Source organism: Pristis pectinata, chromosome 1 (assembly GCF_009764475.1).
Source record: "Pristis pectinata isolate sPriPec2 chromosome 1, sPriPec2.1.pri, whole genome shotgun sequence".
In the NCBI taxonomy this organism is placed as follows: domain Eukaryota; kingdom Metazoa; phylum Chordata; class Chondrichthyes; order Rhinopristiformes; family Pristidae; genus Pristis; species Pristis pectinata.
In genome coordinates, this window is record NC_067405.1 from 583,944 (window position 1) to 609,292 (window position 25,349).

At 50.3% G+C, this 25,349-nt stretch overlaps 1 protein-coding gene across 1 annotated transcript in view; it reads left to right on the forward strand.

Annotated features, from left to right (window-relative positions):
- The window catches only part of LOC127574309 (unconventional myosin-X-like), a 97,290-nt gene that overhangs the window by 15,802 nt on the left and 56,139 nt on the right, over nt 1-25,349 (forward strand). Inside the window, exons 2-14 of the mRNA XM_052023218.1 lie at nt 1,947-2,045; nt 2,740-2,898; nt 8,062-8,249; nt 8,664-8,798; nt 15,301-15,425; nt 15,561-15,574; nt 17,922-18,006; nt 18,372-18,475; nt 18,870-18,999; nt 20,410-20,528; nt 23,488-23,634; nt 24,237-24,337; nt 24,527-24,593. Coding sequence (XP_051879178.1) covers nt 1,947-2,045; nt 2,740-2,898; nt 8,062-8,249; nt 8,664-8,798; nt 15,301-15,425; nt 15,561-15,574; nt 17,922-18,006; nt 18,372-18,475; nt 18,870-18,999; nt 20,410-20,528; nt 23,488-23,634; nt 24,237-24,337; nt 24,527-24,593 — 1,473 coding nt within the window. The remainder of the gene's footprint in view (nt 1-1,946; nt 2,046-2,739; nt 2,899-8,061; nt 8,250-8,663; nt 8,799-15,300; nt 15,426-15,560; nt 15,575-17,921; nt 18,007-18,371; nt 18,476-18,869; nt 19,000-20,409; nt 20,529-23,487; nt 23,635-24,236; nt 24,338-24,526; nt 24,594-25,349) is intronic.

Below are 25,349 nucleotides of genomic sequence, written 5' to 3' on the forward strand. Positions count from 1 at the left end.
TTGGTTTGGGCCATCGCTTCCTCCACTGTGTTCCACAACCCCTTTAATTGTAACGTTTTACCATCTTGCTTGAAATGACTTTGTTGCTGGTGGATTATGACCATTAAATTCAGTGCTGGGTCCTCTGATCATCATACATATTAATGATTTTGAAGAGAACGTATGTGGCGTGATTAGTAAGTCTGTGGATGACACCAAAATTGGTGGTGTAGTGGACAGTGAACCGGATTGTCTAAGGTTGCAACAGGATGTAGATCAACTGGGAAAGTGGGCCGAGGAATGGCAGATGGACTTTATCTCAGACAAGTGCGGTGTTGCATTTTAGGAACTTAAACAAGGTGATGACATTCACAGGACCCTGGGAGCATTGATGAACAGAGAGACCTAGGTGTGCAAGTACACAGTTCTCTGAAAGTGACAACACAAGTAGACAGGATGGTGAAGGAGGTGTATGGCATGCTTGCCTTCATCGTCTGAGGCACTGAGTACAAGAGTTGGGATGTCATTTTACAGTTATACACAGTTGCACGAAGTACGGTGAGCAGTTCTGGTCACCACACTATAGGAAGGATGTGATTAAGCAGGAGAGGGTGCAGGATGTTGCCGGGACTGGAGGGCTTGAGTTATCAGGAGAGACTAGATAGGCTGGGTCTGTTTTCCCTGGGTCGAAGGAGGCTGACAGAGCTATATAAAATAATGCGAGACATAGGTAGGGTAGAGAGCAAGAGGCTGTTTCCCAGGATGGAGGTGTCCAAAATAGGTTTATGGTGAGGGGGAGGAGGTTGAAATGGAATCTAATGGGTCAGAGTAGTTGGTATCTGGAATGAGCTGCCGGGGGAAGTGGGAGAAGCAGGAACAGTAACCAACATTTAAGAGGCATTTAGTCAAGGGCTTGAATGAGTAGAGCATAGAATTAATGTAGCTGTGGGATTAGTATAGATAGGCATGATGGTCAGCATAGACACGGTGGGCCGAAGGGCCTGTTTCCATGCTGTACAAAATGATTCTAAATTCTCTTCTCCTTCTCACTCTGCTTACAGAACATAGAACAGCACAGGAACAGGCCCTTCAGCCCACCGTGCTGACCATGATGCTAATCTAAACCAATCCCATTTGCCTGCATGTGGTCTATGTCCCTCCATTCCCTGCCTGTTGATGTGCCTGTCTCAATGCCTCTTGACCCGAACCATCAACTGTCTATTTCCCTCTATAGATGCTGCTTGACCAGCTGAATTTCTCCAGCATCATGTTTGTTGCTCCTGGGACATTGAATCTGGATCTGGGGAGGTGTGACCTGTGCAGGCAGTGCATGTTACACCAGGGTAGGACTGAACCAATCCAGGCCAGTCCATAGGAAATGTGTTCAATTGTGGATAGGATTAGATCTGAGAAGGAGAAATATAAAAAGGACGGAAAAAATGAGCAAACCTGAGGATTTGGAGAAGTTTAGACTGGAGAGTCCTAGAGTTATAGAGCACAGGAAAAGGCCCTTCGGCCCACCTTGTCCATGCTGACCACCTGTCCACCCTTGGAACATTTACCAGCACTTGGTACTTATCCTCCGATGTCTTGGTGATTCAAGCAATCTCTCTCCATCCCTCCTCCCTGTAATGGCTTCTGTACCTCCTGCCTGATGGTAGCTGCGAGAAGATGGCATGGCCCATTGCCTTCTTGAGGCAGCGTCTGGGCTGAGTCCACTGCTCTCTGCAGCTTCTTACATTCCTGTGCATTCGAATTGCCGTCCCAGACCCTGATGCAACCAGTCAGGACACTTTCAACAGTCCATCTGTCGAAGTACGTTGGAGTGTTCAGTGACAAGCCGAACCTCCTCAAACTCCTAAGGAAGCAGAGATGCTGGTGCACCTTCCCTGTGATTGCATCTGTGTGCTGGGCCCAGGCCAGGTCGTCTGAGGTGTTAACGCTCAGGCATTTAATTTGTATTCCAGGGTTGCCAGGTGTGGCTCCAGGTGAACGAGCAGCTGCTGCCGAGCCGGGTGGCGAGTATTGCTGATGGCGTTGTCCGCTTCACCACTGACTATGGAGAGGTGAGGGAGCTTCCCTTTTCCCTTTCACTCCCCCTCCCCTTCTCCCCTTGAACCAGTCCCTGTGGGGGGGGGGGGGGGTTCCAGATGCAACAGGTTGCTGCTCTTGGGGTCTGTGATCCAGGGACGGGTGTCTGAAGCACAGTCAGTACATCCTCACTGAGCCCCCACCACCAGCTCTGTCATGGTAGGAGTCTTCTGCTTGTGAGAGCACCAAGACCCTCACTCCCAGCACCACACCGAGGGAGTGTCGCACCGAGGGAGGGGCAGTACTGAGGGAGTGTCGCACCGAGGGAGTGTCGATACCGAGGGAGTGTCGATACCGAGGGAGGGGCAGTACTGAGGGAGGGTCACACTGTGGGAGGGGCAGTACTGAGGGAGTGTCACACTGTGGGAGGGGCAGTACTGAGGGAGTGTCGCACTGTGGGAGGGGCAGTACTGAGGGAGTGTCGCACTGTGGGAGGGGCGGTACTGAGGGACCGTCATCATTTGGGAGCTGCTGCTTTTTGGATGTGCTTTTGAACTTTTGACAGCATTTGCTCTCCTCCAACCTCCGTCTCCCATCCTGCCCGACTCCCACTCTCCCCTCCCAATTGCCAACCTCGCCCTCCGACCTCCACCCCCCATCTCCCACCCTCCCCCCTGACTCCCACCCTCCCCCTCTCTCCCCCATTCCCCCTCCTCTCTTCCACTCCAGGAATTCTCCTTTGAGCAGTCTCCCCTATCCCTGGAGCTTGCTGTCCCGATGCACCAGACCAGTATTGAGGGGGTGGACGACATGTCGAATCTTGCTGATCTGCACGAGTCCAGCGTTCTCTACAACCTCTACTTGCGATACAGGCAGGATAAGATCTACGTACGCCACTCTCCTCCACTGCCACCACTCCCCTCTTCCCCTTCTGCGCGGAATGCCGAGTGTCAGGGCGAGAGCGTTCAGTACATTGCACAAGTGACGTTACCACTTGAGCTATCAGAACCTATCAGGTCCCAAGGTTGCCCCATCAGAGGCCATTCTGCCCATGTCCTGCTGCTTCCACACCCTGGTCATTGTGTTGGAGCCTCTCCCTCAGTCAACCATTGGCGTGAGCAGCCACGTGTTTGAACGGAGCAGAGTTGTCTCATCTCTCGTGTCTCCCAAAATCTCCCCACCAATCACTGGCTTCATTTGCTGCAGTGCAGGGTTGGTAAATATCCATCTCATCAGCAGATATCTAATTGTGGCCTCTACACCCACATCGTTAAATGAGCTACGATAAGCAAGAGCCCCAGATGGTGCCAGTTCTGGAGTTCCTGGTCCATCATCCTCAGCAATCACAATCACCTGCTTCCACCCTCGGTTCGAAGTGGGCCATTTGCTGACAATGGCAAGTTCATGGAATCATAGAAATCTACCACACAGGAGGCCATTCAGCCCATCATGTCTCGGGACTTTAGGTTTATCCCACTTCCCCACTCAGTCTGTAGCCCTGCAGGTCACCACCTTCCTTGTTCCAGGCCTCTACAGTTTCTTCATGAAAACATATTTCCTCAACCATACCCTCTAATCCTTCATGTTAATCGAATTCAATGCCCCAAGTACTAAGCTCTGCTGGGGCACTGCTCCTTCCCACTCACCCGGTCTGGGTCTTCCATCACTGTTCACACCTCAGTGAAACCTCCCCTCAGCCCCCTCTGTCCCAATGACACCCCCAGCCTGGGCATTCTCTCCTCAGAATGAGAACTCTGCAGTCTGGGCAATACCCTCATAAATCCCCTTCGCACCCTCACTGGGGCAGTCACGTCCTTCCTGCGATGTGGTGACCAGATCCATCCCGAGTGACCAGATCCATCCCCAGTGACCAGATCCACCCCCAGTGCTCTCACTGGGGCCCCACTGGTGTTGATACACTTCCAGCAGCACTTCCCTGCTCCTGTTCCGAGCCCCGGCCAATAAAGGCAAGTGTCCCGTCCGCCTCCTTCACCTCCTCCACCTGTCCTGCTCTCCAGCTCCCTCTGCTCCTCTACACCTCTCTATACCCCACTATTTTCTGTGTATACCCTCATTTGTCCTCCCCATGTGCACCACTTGGGGTGATCCACCCAACCAGCCAATATCTTCCTGTAGCCTAGAAACTTCTTCCTCACTGTTTGTGCAAGCTCTTAATTATGGCCCCTACATCTGAGTCCAAATCATCAAACATAGTCGTTAGAGGTACCATGAAAATCCACTGTACTCAACCTCCTGCTCACTAAAACTCCTGTTGATTAATGCCCATTTTTTCCTGCCACTGAACCAATTTTTAATCTAATTTACTTGGTCAATCTGCCATGTGGAACTCAAATTCCTTGCTAAAATCCACATGTGCCACATCAAATGTACTGCCCTCATCAACCCTCCTTGTTACACCCTCAAAAGTTCAATCATCTTAGTCAGACAAAACCTTCCCTGAAGACACCCAGATCTCACTGCACCTCCACCTTTCCCAATCTCTTCCCATTCAGATAATCTGCCTTCCAGCTATTGCCACCAAAGCAGATAACTTCACATTTACCCACATTATACAGCATCTGCGATGTCTCTGCCCACTCCCTCAACCTGTCCAAATCAACCTGGAGCTTCTCTGCACCCTCCCCAAGGGCCACCCTCCCACCCAGCCTTGTGCTGTCAGCAAATCTAGAGAGATTACTTTTAATTCCCTCCTCCAAATCATTAATATGTATTGTGAATAGCTGGGGTCCCAGCACTGATCCCGTGGTATCCCACCAATTTCTTGGAAAAAGACCCAGTTACTCTGACTAATTGTTTCCTGTTGGGCCAACCAGTTCTCTATCCATATCAACACCTTACCCCCAATCCCACATCCTTTAATTTTACACACTAATCTCTGTCAATCCAGATACGCCACATCAACTGGTTCTTCATCCATTCTGATTACATTCTCAAAAAATTCCAGTGACTTTGTTATCTCTGATTTCCCTTTCATGAATTACACTAATTCCAATAGAATTAGGACCTCGTGCCCAATATCCTCTTGTTTGGCCCATATCCCTCTAACCCTTTCCTATCCATGTACCTGTCCAAGTGTCTTTTAAATGTTGTTAATGTACCTGCCTCAATCACTTCCACTGGGAGCTCATTCCATATCCGGACCACCCTCTGTGTGGAAAAAGTTGCCCCTCAGGTCCCTTTTAAATCTTTCCCCTCTCACCTTAAACCTATGCCCTCAAGTTTTTGATTCCCTTTACTTGACTGAGTGCATTCACCCCCATCTATGCCCCTCATGATTTGCACGGCTCTACAAGGTCACCCCTCGATCTCTTGCGCTCCAATGAATAAAGTCCTAGCCTGGCCAATGTCTCCCTATGACTCAGGCCCTCGAGTCCTGACAACATTCTCGTAAATCTTCTCTGCACTCTTTCCAGCTTGATGATGTCTTACCTTTAACTGGTTAGCCAAAACTGTACAAATTCCCCAGTGTAAAATCTCCTGTCTCTGTAAAGGACCCACCTTTACGCTCACCAGCCTTTTCATTTTTACATATTTATAAAGGTTCTTGGTCCATTTTTATCATTTTCGCATCCACTTTCATATTCTGTTGTGCCTTTCTTTATCAATTTTTTTTGCTGCCCCTTTGAGTTCTAAAATGTTCCCAATCTTCAGACCCCTGTTATTTCTGACAACCTTATAAGTCTCTTCCTTTGATTTAACACTATCTTTAATTTCTGCTGTCAGCTGGGATGGACCATTTTACCCACAGGGCTTTTGTGCCTTAAAGGAAAGTACATTTTTCACAAATTGCCTTTAAATACTATTCATTGTCCACGCACTATAATCCTTTTAATGCAGTTTCACACTGCACACCACCCATCTGCTACCTCACCTTCACAGTCCCCTTGGTTTAGATTTAAGGGCCTAGTTTCAAGCTTAGTGTAAAATCCTGTCATGTTACTCTAGCACAAGACCCCTTTGCTACAGGATTATTGATTAGCCTCTTCTGATTGCACAATGTGAACTTTTTCCCCAGCTGGATCCTCAACATATTGATCCAGGAAGGCACCTTGTATTCTTTCCATGTATCTGTCCTCCAGTCATTGCTAATTTGATTTCTTCAGTTTATATGTTAAGAAATCCCCCATGATGCTGTTTATCCATCCAATCTCCTGGTTTACATCATGTCCACAATGTTAACCTGTGGTAACCAATGATTAACTTCCACTGATTCTCGGCTCTGCTGTTTCTTAGCTCAACCCAAACTGATCTTAATTCTGTGTTGTTCAGCCACACAAAGGTCACTTTCCACCAATGCACCTATACCACCCCTTACACAGAACACCACAGAACAGTACAGGCCCTTCGGCCCACAATGTTGTGCCGACATTTTATCCTGCTCTGATCTATCTAACCCTTCCCTCCCACATAGCCCCCCATTTATCTATCATTCATGTGCCTATCTTAAGCGTCTCTTAAATGTCCCTAATGTATCTGCCCCCACAACCTCTGCCGGTAGTGCATTCCATGCACCCACCACTCTCTGTGTAAAAAAAACTTACCTCTGACATCCCCCTTATACCTTCCTCCAATTACCTTAAAATTATCCCCACATGTGAGCCATTTTTGCCCTGGGAAAAAGTCTCTGACTGTACACTCTATCTATGCCTCTTATCATCTTGTACACCTCTATCAAGTCACCTCTCATCCTCCTTTACTTCAAAGAGAAAAGCCCTAGCTCACATAAGACATGGTCTCCAATCCAGGCAATATCCTGATAAATCTCCTCTACACCCTCTCTCAAGCTTCCACGTCCTTCCTATAATGAGGCAACCAGAACTGAACACAATACTCCAAGTGTGGTCTAAGCAGAGTTCTATAGAGCTGCAACATTACCTCATGGCTCTTGAACTCAATACCCCAACTAATGAAGGCCAACACACCATACACTTTCTTAACAACCCTATCCACCTGCACGGCAACCTTGAGGGATCTAAAATGTGAACCCCAAGATCCCGCCACACTGCTAAGAGTCCTTAGTAATGGCACTACCTCACAACACCTTTTCTTGATTGCCTGTACTCCCTAAATGTCAAATATCTTTGAACATTCAGCAGCCACCCTACAGTCATGGACATTCTGTCATGGAAATTAGATCGTAGTCATAGAATCATTCAGTTCAGGATGCTCCCATTTCCACTTCACCCACATCATAACCATTTCCTCCTATTTGTCCTGCAAGTTCATTTACTTTGGACGGCACGGTGATTCAGCAGGTAATGCAGCTCTGTCTAACTCCTCCAGTAACCCAGGTCTGATCCTGACCTCGGGTGCCATCTGTATGCAGTTTGCATGTCCTGCCTGTGACTGTGTGGGCTTACCCCAGGTGCTCCGGTTTCCTCCATGTCCCAAAGATTGAGTGGGTTGGTGGTTAATTGCCCGCTGTAAATTGCCCCCAATGTGTGGGTGGTAGGGGAGTCAGGGTGTATATAAGTGGAGGGAATAGGGAGCAGGGAAATAAATGGGGCAAAAGGATGGATGGGATTGTTCCGATAGTTGACATAAACTCAATGGGCTGAATGGCCTCCTTCTACATTGCAAGGAAATGTAAGATGAATAAAAGAATGTTGCATGCGTTTAGATATATTGTCTTCAGTTTTGCCATTTTCCATACTTTAACCCCATTGCCTGCTGCTTGTCTATTTTGTTTGAACACATCCTCCTTTCTTGCTGTCCTTCTTGAATTCCCTCCAAGGTTCCCGTCCCCTGGATGAGTTAAACTCTCACCAACAGCCCCAGTGAAGCCTCCTGTGAGGGCACTTGGCGCGGTCCTGCAGAGGTGCAGAACATTTCCTGCATGTGTGGTTGTCTGGTTCATGAGCAGCTTCCATATGGCACTTAGACCTCCTGCCCAGCAGCACTGTGGGGCCACCAGGAGTGCAGAGGTTCAGGAAGGTAGCTGAGGATGAGCATAACCAGCGTGATAGGACACTTCCAACCCCAGTCATCACCCTGCTCAGCTCCCAAATGCTAATTGTGTATTTCTTCCAGACAAACATTGGCTCAATCCTGACTGCAGTGAACCCTTACAAATACATCGAGAGTCTGTACAGTGCCAGCATGGTTGAGTTGTACAGTGGACACCAACTCGGAGAGCTGCCACCCCACATCTTTGCAATTGCCAACGAGTGCTACGGGTGTCTGTGGAAGCGACAGGATAGCCAGTGTGTACTCATCAGGTCAGTTTCTCAGCTGTGGGCTGCCTCAGCGCTGGGCACTGAGCAAGGGGAAAGGGGGAGCAGAGCGACACCATGAGGTGGTCACCATTGCATGTCTTGTCTCCAACCCAAAGCCCACCTCCTCCCCTGATTCTGGTTTACGGTTGGTCACATTGGGGCAGATCTGGAGTCACATTCAGGGTCAGACTGAGTCATACCTTCCAGAAAGGATATGAGGAAGCTGTTAGTTCCAGAGTATTTTCAGAGACCAGATCTTTCAGATTTAGTTCAATGGAGTTTAGATTCTCAAACGGTCAGCTGAGTGCCAGCGATATGGATTGTTGCTCAGTGCATGGTTTACTCTGTCACAATCACCAGGGTGGTCTAACTTGTGGATGTGTTTCTCCCCCAACCCATGGCCAACAACCTGCCCAGTGGGGAGACGGGAGCTGGCAAGACAGAGAACACCAAGCTGCTGCTCCAGTTTCTGTCGGTCATGAGCCAGAAGTCCCTTGGAGCCTCAGCCCATGAGAAGAGCACGCACGTGGAACAGGCCATCCTGGAGAGCAGGTCAGTGTCTGGCCCACTTGTATCACACAGCTAGAGGACTTAAACCTGCCACTTCACTACCAAGGAGGACAAGGGCAACAGGGACATGGATCACCACCTCCTGCAGGTTCCCCTCCAAGACACACTCCCTGCTGATTTGGAAATGTATCCTTCATCATGACATGATGGAGATGGAGGTATTGGAGGGGGAGGGGGTGGCATTACTCATCAGTGGAAATGTCACAGCAGTGCTCAAAGAGAACATGCTGGAGGGCTCGTCTACTGAGGCAATGTGGATGGAACTGAGGAATAAAAGGAACGGATGACCATGTTAATGGGACTATGTTATAGATTTCCCAATCGTCAGCAGGATTTAGAGGAACAAATTTGTAGAGAGAGCAGACAGTTGCAAGAAGAATAAGGTTGTGATAGTAGGTGATATTAACTTTCCACATTGACTGGGACTCCCATACTGTAAAGGGATTGGTTGGGATAGAGTTGGTCAAATGTATTCAAAAAAGTTTCCTTAATTAACTTGTAGAGGACCCAAACAGAGAGATAAGATTCTTTTATTAGCCACATATACATTGAAACACACTGTGAAATACATCTTTTGCGAAGGGTGTTCTGGGGGAACCCCACAAGTGTCGCCACGCTTCCGGCACCAACATAGCATGCCCACAACTTCCTAACCAGGACGTCTTTGGAATGTGGGAGGAAACCGGAGCACCCGGAGGAAACCCACGCAGACACGGGGAAAATGTACAAATTCCTTACAGACAGTATCCGGAATTGAACTCAGGTCACTGGTGCTGTAATGGTGTTATGCTAACCACTACACCACCGTGCCTGAGCGCGATACTGGATCTCCTGTTAGGGAACGTGTGTGTAGGGGAACACTTTGGATCCAGTGATCATAATTCCATTAGTTTCAAGATAATTATGGAGAAGGACAGGACTGGTCCTCGGGTTGAGTTTCTAAATTGGAGTAAGGCCAATTTTGATGGCATCAGAAGGGATTGGCAGGTGTGGATTGGGATAGGTTGTTTTCCGGCAAAGAGATGCTTAGTAAGTGGAAGGCCTTCAAAAGTGAAATATTGAGAGTACAGAATCTGTATGTTCCTGTTAGAATAAAAGGCAAGGCTAACAGGTTTAGGAAACGTTGGTTATCGAGGGATATTGAGATCCTGGTAAAGAAAAAGAAGGAGGTGCATATCAGGTACAGGCAGATGGGATCAAATGAGGCGCTTGAGGAGTTTAAGAAATGCAAGAGAACACTTCAGAGAGAAATCAGGAGGGCAAAAAGAGGACATGAGGTTGCTCTAGCAGACAGGGTGAAAGAGACTCCCAAGGGTTTCTATAGCTATATTAAGAGCAAAAGGGTAGCAAGGGACAAAATTTTTCCTCTTGAAGATCAGCATGGTCATCTATGCATGGAGCTGAAAGAGATGGGGAAATCTTAAATAAACTTTTTGCATCCCTATTTACTCTGGAGACAGACACAGAATCTATAGAACTGAGGAAAAAGAGCAATGAGGTCATGGACTGTATCCGGATTACAGAAGAGGAGGTGCTGGCTGTCTTGAGGCAAATGAAAGTGGATAAATCCCCAGGGCCTGACAAGGTGTCCCCTCAGACCTTGTGGGAGGCTAGTGCAGAAATTGCAGGGGCCCTTGCAGAGATATTTAAAACATCCTTAGCCACGGGTGAGATGACGGAGGACTGGAGGGTAGCTGATGTTGTTCCGTTGTTCAAGAAAGGATCTAAGAATAAGCCGGGAAATTGTAAGCCGGTGAGCCTGACGTCAGTCATAGGTAAATCATTGGAATTCTAAGGGACAGGATATATAAGTATTTGGATAGACAGGGCCTGATTAGGGATAGTAAACATGGCTTTGTGTGTGGTAGGTCACATCTAACCAATCTTATAGAGTTTTTCGAGGAGGTTACCAGGAAGGTTGATCAAGGGAAGGCGGTGGACATTGTCTACATGGACTTCAGCAAGGCCTTTGACAAAGTCCCGCATGGGAGGCTGCTCCAGAAGGTTAAGTCGCTTGGCATTTAGGTTGAAGTAGCCAATTGGATTCAACGTTGGCTTAGCGGGAGAAGCTAGAGAGTGGTAGGAGATGGTTGTCTCTCTGACTGGAGGCCTGTGACTAGTGGTGTGCCGCAGGGATTGGTGCTGGGTCCGTTGTTGTTTATCTACAGTGCCATGCAAAAGTTTGGGCACCCCTGGTCAAAATTTCTGTTACTGTGAATAGCTAAGCGAGTAAAAGATGACCTGATTTCCAAAAGGCATAAAGTTAAAGATGACACATTTCTTTAATATTTTAAGCAAGATTACTTTTTATTTCCATCTTTTACAGTTTCAAAATAACAAAAGAGGAAAAAGGCCCAAAGCAAAAGTTTGGGCACCCTGCATGGTCAGTACTTAGTAACACCCCCTTTGGCAAGTATCACAGCTTGTAAATGCTCTCTGTAGCCAGCTAAGAGTCTTTCAATTCTTGTTTGGGGGATTTTCGCCCATTCTTCCTTGGAAAAGGCTTCTAGTTCTGTGAGATTCTTGGGCTGTCTTGCATGCACTGCTCTTTTGTCTATTCACAGATTTTCAATGATGTTTAGGTCGGGGGACTGTGAGGGCCATGGCAAAACCTACAGCTTGTGCCTCTTGAGGTAGTCCATTGTGGATTTTAAGTGTGTTTAGGAAGGTTATCCTGTTGTAGAAGCCATCCTCCTTTCATCTTCAGCTTTTTTTTACAGACGGTGGGATGTTTGCTTCCAGAATTTGCTGGTATTTAATTGAATTTATTCTTCCCTCTACCAGTGAAATGTTCCCTGTGCCACTGGCTGCAACACAAGCCCAAAGCATGATCGATCCACCCCTGTGCTTAACAGTTAGAGAGGTGTTCTTTTCATGAAATTCTGCACTCTTTTTTTTATCTCCAAACTTTCCTGCATCCTCACCACAAAATTCAGTGTTAGAAATTTGCAAAGGAACATCTAAACAAGCCTGATGCATTTTGGAAACAAGTCCTGTGGACTGAAGTTAAAATAGAACTTTTTGGCCACAATGAGCAAAGGTATGTTTGGAGAAAAAAAGGTGCAGAATTTCATGAAAAGAACACCTCTCCAACTGTTAAGCACGGGGGTGGACCGATCATGCTTTGGGCTTGTGTTGCAGCCAGTGGCACGGGGAACATTTCACTGGTAGAGGGAAGAATGAATTCAATTAAATACCAGCAAATTCTGGAAGCAAACATCCCACCGTCTGTAAAAAAGCTGAAGATGAAAAGAGGATGGCTTCTACAACAGGATAACCTTCCTAAACGCACCTCAAAATCCACAAATGGACTACCTCAAGAGGCACAAGCTGTAGATTTTGCCATGGCCCTCACAGTCCCCCGACCTAAACATCATCGAAAATCTGTGGATAGACCTCAAAAGAGCAATGCATGCAAGACGGCCCAAGAATCTCACAGAACTAGAAGCCTTTTGCAAGAAAGAATGGGCGAAAATTCCCCAAACAAAAATTGAAAGACTCTTAGCTGGCTACAGAAAGCATTTACAAGCTGTGATACTTGCCAAAGGGGATGTTACTAAGTACCATGCAGGATGCCCAAACTTTTGCATCGGGCCCTTTTCCATTTTTGTTATTTTGAAACTGTAAAAGATATAAATAAAAAAATAATCTTGCTTAAGATATTAAAGAAATGTGTCATCTTTAATTTTATGCCTTTTGGAAATCAGGTCATCTTTTACTCGCTTAGCTATTCACAGTAACAGAAATTTTGACCAGGGGTGTCCAAACTTTTGCACGCCACTGTACCTTTGCTCATTGCGGCCAAAAACTTCTATTTTAACTCCATCAGTCCACAGGACATGTTTCCAAAATGCATCAGGCTTGTTTAGATGTTCCTTTGCAAACTTCTGATGCTGAATTTTGTGGTGAGGATGCAGGAAAGGTTTTCTTCTGATGACTCTTCCATGAAGGTCATATTTGTTCAGGTGTCACTGCACAGTAGAACAGTGCACCCCCACTCCAGAGGCTGCTCAATCTTCCTGAAGGTCTTTTGCAGTCAAACGGGGTTTTGATTTGCCTTTCTAGTAATCCTATAAGCAGTTCTCTTGGAAAGTTTTCTTGGTCATCCAGACCTCAACTTGACCTCCACTGTTCCTGTTAACTGCCATTTCTTAATTACTGAGGAAACGGCTACCTGAAAACACTTTGCTATCTTCTTATAGCCTCTCCTGCTTTGTGGGCATCATTTATTTTAATTTTCAGAGTGCTAGGCAGCTACTTAGAGGAACCCATGGCTGCTAAGAGGAGGAACTTCTTCACTCAGAGGGTGGTGCGAGTGTGGAATGGACTGCCAGCAGAAGTGGTACATGGATGGGAGGGGTTTGGAGGTCCGGGTGCAGGTAGATGGGACTTGGCGGAAGATCAGGTTGGCATGGACTGGATGGGCTGAAGGGCCTCTTTCTGTGCTGTAGTGCTCTGTGACTGGGACATGCCGAACTCCCTCCTGCAGAAACACCTTCAGTGGAAGGACTGCTCACTCCTACCTCCTCAGGGTAACAAACACTTGCCTTGCCATCAAAGCTCACATTGTACCTGGGATGTGGCTGTCACTGGAACACTCTTCCTCAAAGGGTGGTGAAAGCAAAATCTTTGAACGTTTTTAAGGCAGTGATAGATTATGAGCAAGGGGGTGAAAGGTTACTGTGTAGGCAGGATTGTGGTGTTGAGGTTACATTCCGATCATCCGTGAAATGATTAAGTGGCAGACAAGGCTGGAGTGGCTGAGGATCCTCAGATCCTGGCTGATGTATCTTGGCCTTTGTTCCACGTTTCCTTGCTGTTCCCTATAATCCTTGACTCTCCTATAGACTGAAAATTCAGCCTGAAATAAACAATGATTCTGAAGGTTCATGACGTTTAGATCGTAAATGAGAGACTCCTGCTGAAATTTTGTCCCCAGTTTGATTCTTCCATGGATGCATCCACCCTGTGAAGTCCCTTCAGAATTGTGCTTGTTTCAGTGTCACCTCTCGTCCTCCAATGAGTACAGGCACAACTTGAAAGAACAAGAGGAACTGAGGAGAGAGTTGGACACATTAGGGACCCCAAAGTAACCTACTTGTGGAGCCTGAGGATGTGAGGAAAATATTTTGTGGCTGACTCAGTATTGGTTTATTATTGTCACTTGTACTGAGGTACAGTGAAATAGATAGAGTAGACAGCCAGCGCCTCTTTCTCAGGGCACCAATGCTCAATACAAGAGGGCATGGCTTTAAAGTAATGGGTGGGAAGTTCAAGGGAGATATCAGAGGGAGGTTTTTACCCAGAGAGTGGTTGGGGCATGGAATGCGCTGCCCTGGGGTGGTGGTGGAGGCAGGTACATTGGTCAAATTCAAGAGATTGCTAGATAAACATATGGAGGAATTTAAAATAGGGAGATATGTGGGAGGAAGGGGTTAGATAGTCTTAGGTAAGGTTTAAAGGTTGGCACAACATTGTGGGCCAAAGGGCCTGTATTGTGCTGTACTGTTCTATGGTTCTATGAAAAACTTGTCTTGCATACCGATTGTACAGGTCAATTCATTACACAGGGCAGTTACATTGGGTTAGTACAGAGTGCATTGAGGTAGTACAGGTAAAAACAATAACAGTACAGAGTAAAGTGTCACAGCTACAGAGAAAGTGCAGTGCAATAAGGTGCAAGGTCACAACAAGGTCGATCGTGAGGTCATAGTCCATCTCATCATATAAGGGAACCGTTTAATAGTCTTATCACAGTGGGATGATACTTAAAAGGGGATGATGATAATGTGGCTGGGTATTGTAAGACAGTCATTGAAAGACAGGAACTGTTAAGCGGGTTAGCACAGTTGAAAGTGGATAAGTCACCAGGTCCAGATGAAATCTATCCCAGGCTGTTAAGAACAGAAGGGAGGAAACTGTGGGAGGTCTGACCATTGTTCTTCAATCCTCCTGGTCACAGGAGTGGTGCCAGAGGTTGAGGGGCTGGTGACGTTGGACTGTTGTTTAATGAATGGGGGAATAGAATGAGTTAGTTTAACTTCAGTGGTGGGCAGGTTATTGGGATCTATTCTGCGGGACTGTACAAACCTTCTTTGGACAGCCACAAGGGGGTGGTAGGAATGGATCTGTTCTTCTCTGGTACAAAGCAATCAGCTGATGTGACGGGCATTTCCTTACTTTCATGCACTGTTAAAGGGGCCACATTGGACCAGGCTGCCCTCTCTCTCAAACATAATTGCAGATTGTTGTGCTGATTCTGACTTGATGCCTGTTTCCTCTTGTCCTTCCCTGCATGGCTCTGATCACTTCCTGGTCCCCCGCTGTCACCAGGATCTGAGCTCCCTTTCTGAATATGAGGTGGTTAAGGGTGGTGTTGTCCAGTGAGCAGCAGGGGTAGGGAACAGTCGGAGCCTGGAGTCATGACAGGGAGTCAAATCAGCGGCCAACAGTTGTACAATAAGGGGCTTTATCTCTCCCACAGCCCAGTGATGGAAGCCTTTGGGAATGCCAAGACTGTTTACAACAACAACTCCAGTCGATTCGGGAAGTTTATCCAGCTTCACTTCTCTGAGAACGGGAATATTCACGGAGGCAGCATTGTCGACTGTATCCTTACCTCATGATCCAAGTGTCTGTACTGTCCCCTGAGTGAAAGCTGAGGAAGGTGGGGGGGTGAGAGCGATGGTCAGTGGTGAAGGTCCTTCTCTGAGCGACCCATTAAATCCTTAACCTACGGTGCAGATCTTCTGGAAAAGGTGAGTCATTCATCATACTGCACAGTAACAGGCCCTTTAGTCCAACTCACTGAGTGTGCGATCCGGACCCAGTTGGATTCTCAAGCTGTAGGAGCACACGGGAGCAGGAGATCCTGGAGTCTGTGCCACCTCTCCCACCTCCCGGCCTTGTTTCTATCCCTCGGTGTCCAAGTCAGGGACCATCTGGCCAGCCAGTGAGAGCTCCTGCTTACCCCTGGCTCCCACAGGTTGAGAGGAGGACGTTCTGTATTTGCATTCCTGCTCCTTCAACAACCAACAAAACCTCCTTTCTCTTCTTCTGGACTCCCTTCAGCCCCACCACATCAAGGGGGGAGAAGGAACACAAGCTCTGTCCATGCACTGATCCTAGTTTAGTCATTCTAACCTCAGGATCGCTACAGTGAACACTAGAACATAAGAGGTAGAAACGGGAGTCATTCGGCCTCTCACACTGCTCCTCCACTCTGTAAAATCCTGATGGATCGTTTACCTCAGTGTCACTTTCCTGAACTATTCCCATGAATCGTGATTCCCTTCCTGTCTAACAATCTATGGAATAAGCTCAACAACTGAGCGTCCACAGTCCCCTTGGGCAGAAAACTTCCTTCCTCTGGGTGGGTGGAGTAACTTCTTCACATCCTAACCTGACTCTGGATATGTCAGCCAGGGAAAACATCACCCTGCATCCACTGACAAATCCCGTAACAATTGTGTCTATTTCAGTCAGGTCAACTCTTTCTTCTAAACATAAGACAACACGGGCCCAGTTTGCACAACATGGGCCTCATTGCACAAATCTCCGTCCCAGGAATCGATCAGCTGAAAAGAAAAGTTGAGTTTATTGTCATCTGCACAAGTCCATGTGTGCACAGGTGCAATGAAAAACTTACTTGCAGCAGCATCACAAGCACATAACGTCAGATAAGCAGCATTCACAAGGAAAACATAAATTATACACAATCTTTACAAGAAAGAACACAATTAGAACAAAAAAAAGTTCATTTTAGTGCAAAGTGAGATGTTGCCTGACCTGCTGTGTTCCTCCAATGGTGTGGGTTGATCAGAGTGGTCCCAGTGTTGCTGTATGAGGCAGTGATTAGGGTTGTGCTGGTTGGTTCAAGAACCGAATAGTTGAAGGGAAGTCACTGTTCCCCAACCTGGTGGTGTGGGACTTCAGGCCTCCTGCCCGATGGGAGCTGTGAGAAGATGGCATGACCCGGATGGTGGGGATCTTTGATGATGGATGTTGCCTACTTGAGGCAGCGCCTCCTGTAGATACTCCTGATGGTGGGGAGGGATGTGCTGTGATGTATTGGGCTGAGTCCACCACTCTCTGCAGCCTTTGCTGTACCATAAATATACCCTTCCCAAGGTAGGGAGATCATACCTGCGCACCATATTCCAGATGTGGTGTCACCAGAGTCTCCAGGTAATTGGAGTCAGATGTTTCTACTCCTGTACCTGGATTGTCTCACAGCAAAGGCCAACACACTGGTTTCCTTCCTAATCGCTTGCTGACTCCTCAAGTTAACTTTGAGTGACTCGTGTACAAGGTCCCCCTGAACACCAGCCCCCGTCGCTCTCTCATTACTTCCCCCTGAAACCCCTCTTCATCCCTCTAGCCCACACTGCCACCAACCTTCACCAGGCTTGGAGAGATTACATCTGATCCCCACATCCCAATCGTTGATATGGATCATGTGCAGCCTGGCATCATGCACATCTGGGGCCCCAAAATGTGATCAGTTCAGCCCCTGCGGTCATTACATTGAGTCTACTCTCCCTCCCTGACCTCCCTCACACTTCCCGCCCGGCTCCAGACACCAGCCGACCTGCCGGCATCTCCTCCCAACCTCATGTTGATTCCTCGGGCTGTCTCTCTGTCCCACCACCACCACCACTCCACCCCACCCCCCCCAACCCGGTCAGTGACACCTCCTCAGTGATCCGCCCCCTGGGGAAACCCCGCACCCCCCCTGACTCTGAGAACGTCCTCTTCCTCTTCCACAGGCCGAGGAGAACACTCTACTGGGAGCTGGCATAGACTCAATGGGCCAAACAACCTCCTGTGCTGTAACAGTTCTATGATTCAGTTTTCCATGGAACTTTCTGGCATTTCGACTGGAATCTATAGAAACATTGAGCACACACGTGTGGGGTTGGTTCTGTGATGGAAAACCTCAGCTCGCCCTGTTACTCTACAAACCCTCGGTGGGCAGACCTTTCTCCAGTCACTCCCTCTGTCCCTAACCCCACACAGTCTGACCTCACCCCGCAGTGACCCCTCACCCCGCGGTCTCTGTCTCCCCGCTCCTTCACAGGCACTAATTCCGTCTGGTCATTCCAGAACCGAGTGGTGAGACAGAACCCAGCCGAGAGGAACTTCCACATCTTCTACGCACTGCTGGCTGGGATGGAGCTGCCACAGAAAGGTGAGCACACTGACCACTGACCCATAACTGGACAGTGGGCTGCAGCCCAGCGTCACTAATAAGTCCCAGGGTCCCACCTGGGAAAATTGGGATGGGGGGGGAGGTGGTGAGACCAACAGGAGGTCCCATGGGTGCAGGCCGTTGGTCTGGGATGGGCAGGTGGAGAGGGGACATGCAGTGGGGGAGATGCTGAGTGTGGATGGGTGCGGGGGGGGGGGTGGCTTTGGTTTGAGACAACTGATTTATTCACTCTCTATCCTCTCCCTTTCCCCCATCTTCCCCCTCCTTCTGCCCCTCTCTCCACCCCCTCTCCCTCCCTCTCTCCACCCCCCCCCCCCCCCCCCCCATAATGTACCTCTGGGCAGAGGTCCTGGGTTTGGCGGGACCAATGGAATTTCGATACCTCCAGCAGTGGGACGGAGCACCGGGGCAGTGTCTGGAGGACAAGCAGCTGTTTGAGAAAGTGATGGTGAGTGGGAGGCAGAGCGGTGCTGCCCTGGGCCAAGGGTGGTGTCCACTGCCCCAGGGAATGGGTCTGAGTGTCCACCCACATTCCTCAGGGTGCAAGTGTCCACCCACAATCCCCAAGGTCTGAGTGTTCACCCACAGGGCCAGGGTCCGAGTGTCCAGTCCCAATGTCTGAGTGTCCATTACCCAGTCCCCAGGGTCTGAGTGTCAATCCTCAGGGTCCGAATGTCCAGTCCCCAGGATCCAAGTGTCCACCCTCAGGGCCAAGTGTCCAGTGCCCATGGCCCCACATTATGGGGTTTGTGCCCAGCCCTGGCACTGACCCTTTGGGGAGGAGGAGGGGTGTGCAGGGGTCATTGGAAGACCAGTGTGGTTTACACTCTCTCCTTCCCCAGGGGGCTCTGCTGGTTTTGGGATTCACTGCTGATGACATCCAGGATGTGTTGAAGCTCCTGTCAGCCGTTCTCCAACTTGGAAACATCGAGTTCGTCACTGCTGGGGGCGCCCAGATAGTGAACAAGGAAGGTGAGGGGTCGGGTCAGGGTCAGGGAACAGAGAGATACAACCTCAGTGTGGAAGCTCTGGGACGGACTGAACTTCGACAACTCCCCCCACCCCTTCCCTCCCCCTCTCCCCACCCCCCCTTCCTCTCCCCCACCCCTGGTAAGGATGGGATGGGTGGGGGGAGGGGAGAGGAAGGGTGAGGGGGGAGAGGGAAGGGATTGGGGTGAGGGGGGAGAGGAAAGGGGTGGGGTGGAGTAGAGGGTGGGGGTGGGGTGAGGGGGGAGAGGGAAGGGGTGGGGGTGAGGGTTTCCTTCCCCTCCCTCCCCTTCAGCTCCTTCATTGCCTCCCTTCACCCCCACCCACACTCCCTGCTCCTACTCCCTCCCTCCCCCCCCACCCAATCTCCATCCCTCCCCCTCCGCCATCACCCTCCCATCCCCAATCATCACCCACCACCTCTCATCCCCCCCTCCCTCCACCCTCTCCGTACCTGACCCCTCCCCAGCTCATTCCGCCTTCCCCTCCGGCCCTTTCCTTTCTCCCTTTCCCCCTCTCCCCCTCTCCCCCTCCCCACCCTCTCCCCCTCCCCACCCTCTCCCCCTCCCCACCCTCTCCCCCTCCCCCCTCTCCCCCTCCCCCCTCCCCCCTCACTCTCCCCCCTCCCCCCTCACTCTCCCTCCCCCCTCACTCTCCCTCACTCTCCCTCCCCCCTCACTCTCCCTCCCCCCTCACTCTCCCTCCCCCTCACTCTCCCTCCCCCCTCACTCTCCTCAGCTCTTCACCCTCCCACCCTTTCTCCCTCCGTCCACTTCCCCCTCTAACCACCTTCCCTCCCCCTCCCTCTGTTATTCCCACACACTCTCCTATCGCACTCTTGCTTTCTCTCTCTAACCTCTCGCTCTCTCCGATTGCCCCCGTCTCCCCTTCCCCTCCCTCCCTCCTCCTGTATCGCCCTCCTCCCTATATCCTCATTCTCTCTCTCGTTCCCTCTCCGCTTTCTGCCCCTCTCTCTCTCCCATCTCTTTTTGCCCTCTCCCCCTGTGGGCAGCACAGTTACAGCAGGTCGAGCCGCTGCCTCACGGCTCCGGAGACCCGGGTTCGATCCCGACCTCGGGCACTGTCTGCGTGTGTTCCCCCGGGAGCTCTGCCTTCCTCCCACATCCCAAAGACCTGCGGGTTGGTGGGTTAACTGGCTGCTGTAAACACCCCTTAGTGTGTGGGTGAGGGGTTGAATTGGGGGCTGGGGGGGGTGCGCGGTAGTTGATGGGGAGAATGAAATTGGATTAGAGTATGGTTAATAGATGGGTGCTCAATAGTCAGCCCAGCCTTGTTGGGCTGAATGGCCTGTTTCTGTGTTGTATATCTGTCTCTATCACCCACCACTCACTGCCCTCTTTTCCCAACACCCTCCCCCCTCCCATTTACGTACAGCGCTGACCGCTCTCAGTGACCTGCTGGGGTTGGACGCTGCCCAACTGGCTGAGGTCCTGACACATCGTTCAATGATCCTCCGGGGAGAGGAGATCAGCACACCTCTGACCACGGAGCAGGTGGGTGCACCTACACCCTCGTCACCAGCACTCCCAGCCTAATCTTCGCCTCCACGCCCCTCCCCAAGCCTCCCCTCCCCCCGTCCCCTCCCCTCCCCCACCCACTCAACCTTCACCGTCCTTCCCCTCCCCACCCCACCCCACCCCAACCTTCACTGTCCCTCCCCTCACCTTTGCTCCCCTCCCGTCCCCTCCCATCCCCAACCTTCACTGTCCACCACCCCTTCTCTCCATCCCATCAGCCCTGACAACCTCCTGGACAAGTGACTGGTCAATGGGGGAACTCTGTGTACACAGTGTGTAAGGCAGGTCAATGGGGGAACCCTGTGTACACAGTGTGTAGGGCAGGTCAATGGGGGAACCCTGTGTACACAGTGTGTAGGGCAGGTCAATGGGGGAGTCTCTGTGTACACAGTGTGTAGGGCAGGTCAATGGGGGAACCCTGTGTACACAGTGTGTAGGGCAGGTCAATGGGGGAGTCTCTGTGTACACAGTGTGTAGGGCAGGTCAATGGGGGAACTCTGTGTACACAGTGTGTAGGGCAGGTCAGTGTTGGAACTCTGTGTACACAGTGTGTAGGGCAGGTCAATGGGGGAACTCTGTGTACACAGTGTGTAGGGCAGGTCAATGGGGGAGTCTCTGTGTACACAGTGTGTAGGGCAGGTCAATGGGGGAACTCTGTGTACACAGTGTGCAGGTCTGGTCAATGGGGGAACCCCGTGTACACAGTGTGTAGGGCAGGTCAGTAGGGGGCTGTGTTGTGTGTCCCCACATTGTAGATGGTGGGAAGGTCTGGACATGTCAGGACAGGAGATCTCGTTGAAACATCTGTAAGGACTTGGCAGGGTGAATGCAGGGAGGAGGTTTTTCCTGGCTCAGGGTCACAGTTTCAGCCTATGGGGTAAAATACTTAGGACAGTGTTGGCTCTGTGGAACTCTGTACCACTGAGGGCTGTCGAGGACAAGTCACTGAATGTATTTGGGAAGGAGATGGGTTGGTGTCTAAACACAAAGTGTCATGGCTATGGAGAGAGAGAGAGAGTGGGAGTGTGAATATTGGGATAAGTGAAAGGTGGGCAATCACAGGCTGGATGACCTGCTCCTCTTTTCAATGTAATATGTGCTTACCCACCCTCTGACCTGCTCTTGTGACCCTGGTATTTACGTAGTTGCTCCAGTGGAGTCTCTGGTCAAAGTTGATTCCAAGTGTGTCCATTTTGAGCTACAGCTGGAGGGTTGTGTCCAGTTCTGGGCTATGGCTGGAGAGGTGTGTCTATTCTGGGCTACAGCTGGAGAGGTGTGTCTATTCTGGGCTACAGCTGGAGGGTTGTGTCCATTCTGGGTCACACTTTAGGGAAGATGTGAAGCTTTGGAGAGGGTGCAGAGGAGATTTCTCAGAATGATTCTGGGGATGAGGGACTTTAGTTCCGTGGATGGACTGGAGAAGATGGGGTTGTTCTCCTGGGAACAGAGGAGGTTGTGAGAGGCTCACGACTCCATAAGCTTTAAGATAGCCATGAATAAGAATAAGAAAAGAGCTGGGAAAATATTATGAGAGCATTAGGTAGGAACTAGGGAGAGTTAATTGGGCAAGTCCACATCTGACCTGTGGAGGGTGTTTAAAGACCAACTGCACAGAGTACAGGACAGGGATGTTCCAGTAAGAAGGAAGGACGAGGATGGCAGGGTGAGGGAATCTTGGATGTCGAGAGAGGTGGTGAATTTAGTCAAGAAGAAAAAGGAAACATACGTAAGGTTTAGGAAGCTGAAATTGAACAGGGCCCTTGATTATAAAGAAGCCAGAACAGAACTTAAGAAGGGAATTAGGAAAGCCAGGAGGGGCCATGAAAAGTCCTTGGCAAGTAGGATTAAAGAGAAATTGGAGGAATTTAACATCAGGCAGAGTACAGACAGAATAGATCGAGAGAAACCATTACCATTGGTGGAATGGTCAAGGAGCAGGTGACAGAGTGAATTTGATTGGCTAAAGAAAGTGCTTGTCCCACCAGTTAATGTCTCCACTGCAGCAGATAATTGTCAGGATTTGGGATTGTGAATGAAAGGGTTTACCCCCTGGTTGGTGAACTGATGGAATGAACCTGACCAAGGAACTAGCAGGTGGAAGTGACAGCTCAACCCTCTGAGCCCTGATCACAGTGAGCAACTCCCAGAGCCAGCGTGGTGTCCTGAGGCCCAGCGCCAGCATGGGACCTGAGGCCCTTCGGCCCACCATATCCATGCCGACCACATGCCCATCTGCACTAATCCCATTTCCCAGCCATGGCCTCTGCCTCGGTGATTCAAGAGCTTTGAGTAGATGTGGCCTCAATGTTGTGAGAGTCTCTGCCCCTCACCACCCCTGAAGTCCTGATTCCAACCTCCCTCTGGGGGAAAAGGGTCTTCCTCAGATCCCCTCTAAACCCGTCACCCTAAACCCATGCCGACACCTTTGCTGTGGGGAATGGTTTCCAACTCTGTCAATGCCCCTCATCATTTTGTACAACTCCAGCAGGTCTCCCTCAGCCTCTGCTCCAAGAACAAACCCAGCCTCTCCCATCTCTCCTCACAGCAGAAAACATGTGAGATATTATGACATGTACCCTGAACACCAGGAGGCAGGAACTGAGGCGGACACTCACTGGGGCAAGTATGGGGACTGACGCTGCAAACAGTTCCCACAGCAGCCACAGTGAGCTGGACACAGACCCCGGACCGACTCCTGACACTGGAGGTCACTGCCCCCAGACCCTGGACAATGGGGGCCACTGCCCCCGGACCCCTGACACTGGAAGCCACATCTCCCAGACTCCTGACACTGAGGGCCACTGCCCCCAGACACGGGGAGCCACTGTCCCCGGACCCCAGACACTGAGGGCCACTGCCCACAGACCCTGGACACTGCTCCTCCCCCATTCCCTCCCGGCACCCAGTGACTGAATCCTCTCTCCGTGTGACTCAGGCTGCAGATTCCCGGGATTCCTTGTCCATGGCTCTCTACTCCCAATGTTTCTCCTGGATCATCAGGAAGATCAACAACAAGATCAGGGGAAAGGACGACTTCCGATCCATCAGTATCCTCGACATCTTTGGCTTCGAAAACTTTGAGGTGAGTTGGGTCAATGGGGGGTGTCCTGAACATCTCTGGACCAATCACAGGCCAAGGGTCAGTAGACTGTCTGTGGTATGGGCCGGAGTGGTATAGGTCAAGGTTCAGGGTTGAAGGGTGAGTAAAGGAGATGGGTCAAGAGATGAGGGGCTGTGGGGTCAACAGGTTGAGGGGTGAGGGGTTGAGGCTTTGAAAGGTGAGAGTTTGAGGGGGTGAAGGCTGAGGAGTGGGGGTGGGGATGAGGATTTGAGGTGAGGGGTGGAATGAGGGTGTCAAAGGGTGGGGAGCAGTTGAGGGGTCAAGGGATGGGGTCAGGGGTTGAGGAGTGGGGGTGAGAGGTTGAAGATTGGGGGCTGGGGTGAGGACAAGGATTTGAGGCAAATAGGTGAGGAATGGAGGGAGAGATTGGGCGGTGGATCGGGTGAGGAGGTGAGGTGGGGGTGAGGAGGAGGGAGGCGAGGAGGTGAGGGGAGGTAGGGATGAGGAGTGGACGGAGGCGAGGAGGTGAGGGGGAGGGAGGTAGGGATGAGGAGTGGAGGGAGAGGTCGGCCAGTGGGTCGAGGGCTGGGGAGACTGAGAACTCTGCTGTTCCTTCTCCACAGATCAATCGATTCGAACAATTCAGCATTAACTTTGCCAATGAGAAGCTGCAGGAATATTTCAACAAACACATCTTCTCCCTGGAACAGCTGGAGTACAACAGGTACACCTGTCCACCTGTCCCACCCCCGACCTGTCCACCTGTCCCACCCCCGACCTGTCCACCTGTCCCACCCCCGACCTGTCCACCTGTCCCACCCCCGACCTGTCCACCCGTCCCACCCCCGACCTGTACACACTCGGGAGAGTCTCCCACGGTCCCAGGTCTCACCTGTGCTTTTTGTCCTCACAGGGAAGGAGTGAGCTGGGAAGCGATTGACTGGATGGACAATGCCGAGTGTTTGGACCTGATTGAAAAGGTTGGCAGGCACACCCGAGGGTGACTGTAGTGAGAACCTACCAATCCCCCGGAGCCAGGCAGGAGCTGACACCAGGTCACACCACTGTGGGCAGGGCCTGACACTCTGAAGCTTTATTTTGGGATCCCTTTCCTCTATTTTTGTTGTTCAACAAAAGGAAAAAATAAACAAAAATTGAAAGGTCATCCCCTGTTGGGACTGCAGTCGAGGACTCTGGACCCCCTTCCGGTGATGGTGTAGAGGGAGCTTCACTCTGTGTCTGACCCCAGGAGTGTGTGACGGGACAGTGTAGAGGGAGCTTTATAAGATAAGATTTCTTTATTAGTCACATATACATTGAAACACACAGTGAAATGTATCTACTGCGTAGAATGTTCTGGGGGGCAGCCCGCAAGTGCCGCCCAGCTTCCAGCACCAACATAGCATGCCCACAACTTCCTAACCCGTGTGTTTTTGGAATGTGGGAGGAAACCGGAGCACCCGGAGGAAACCCCTGAAGACACGGGGAGAACGTACAAACTTTCCTTATGGACAGCGGCTGGAATTGAACCCGGGTTGCTGGTGCTGTAATATTGTTACGCTAACCACTAAACTACCGTGCCACCCTGTGTAGAGGGAGCTTTACTTTGTGTCTGACCCCGGGAGTGTGTGATGGGACGGTGCGGAGGGAGCTTCACACTTCGTCTGACCCTGGGAGTGTGTGATGGGATGGTGTGGAGGGAGCTTCACCCTGTGTCTGACCCCGGGAGTGTGTGA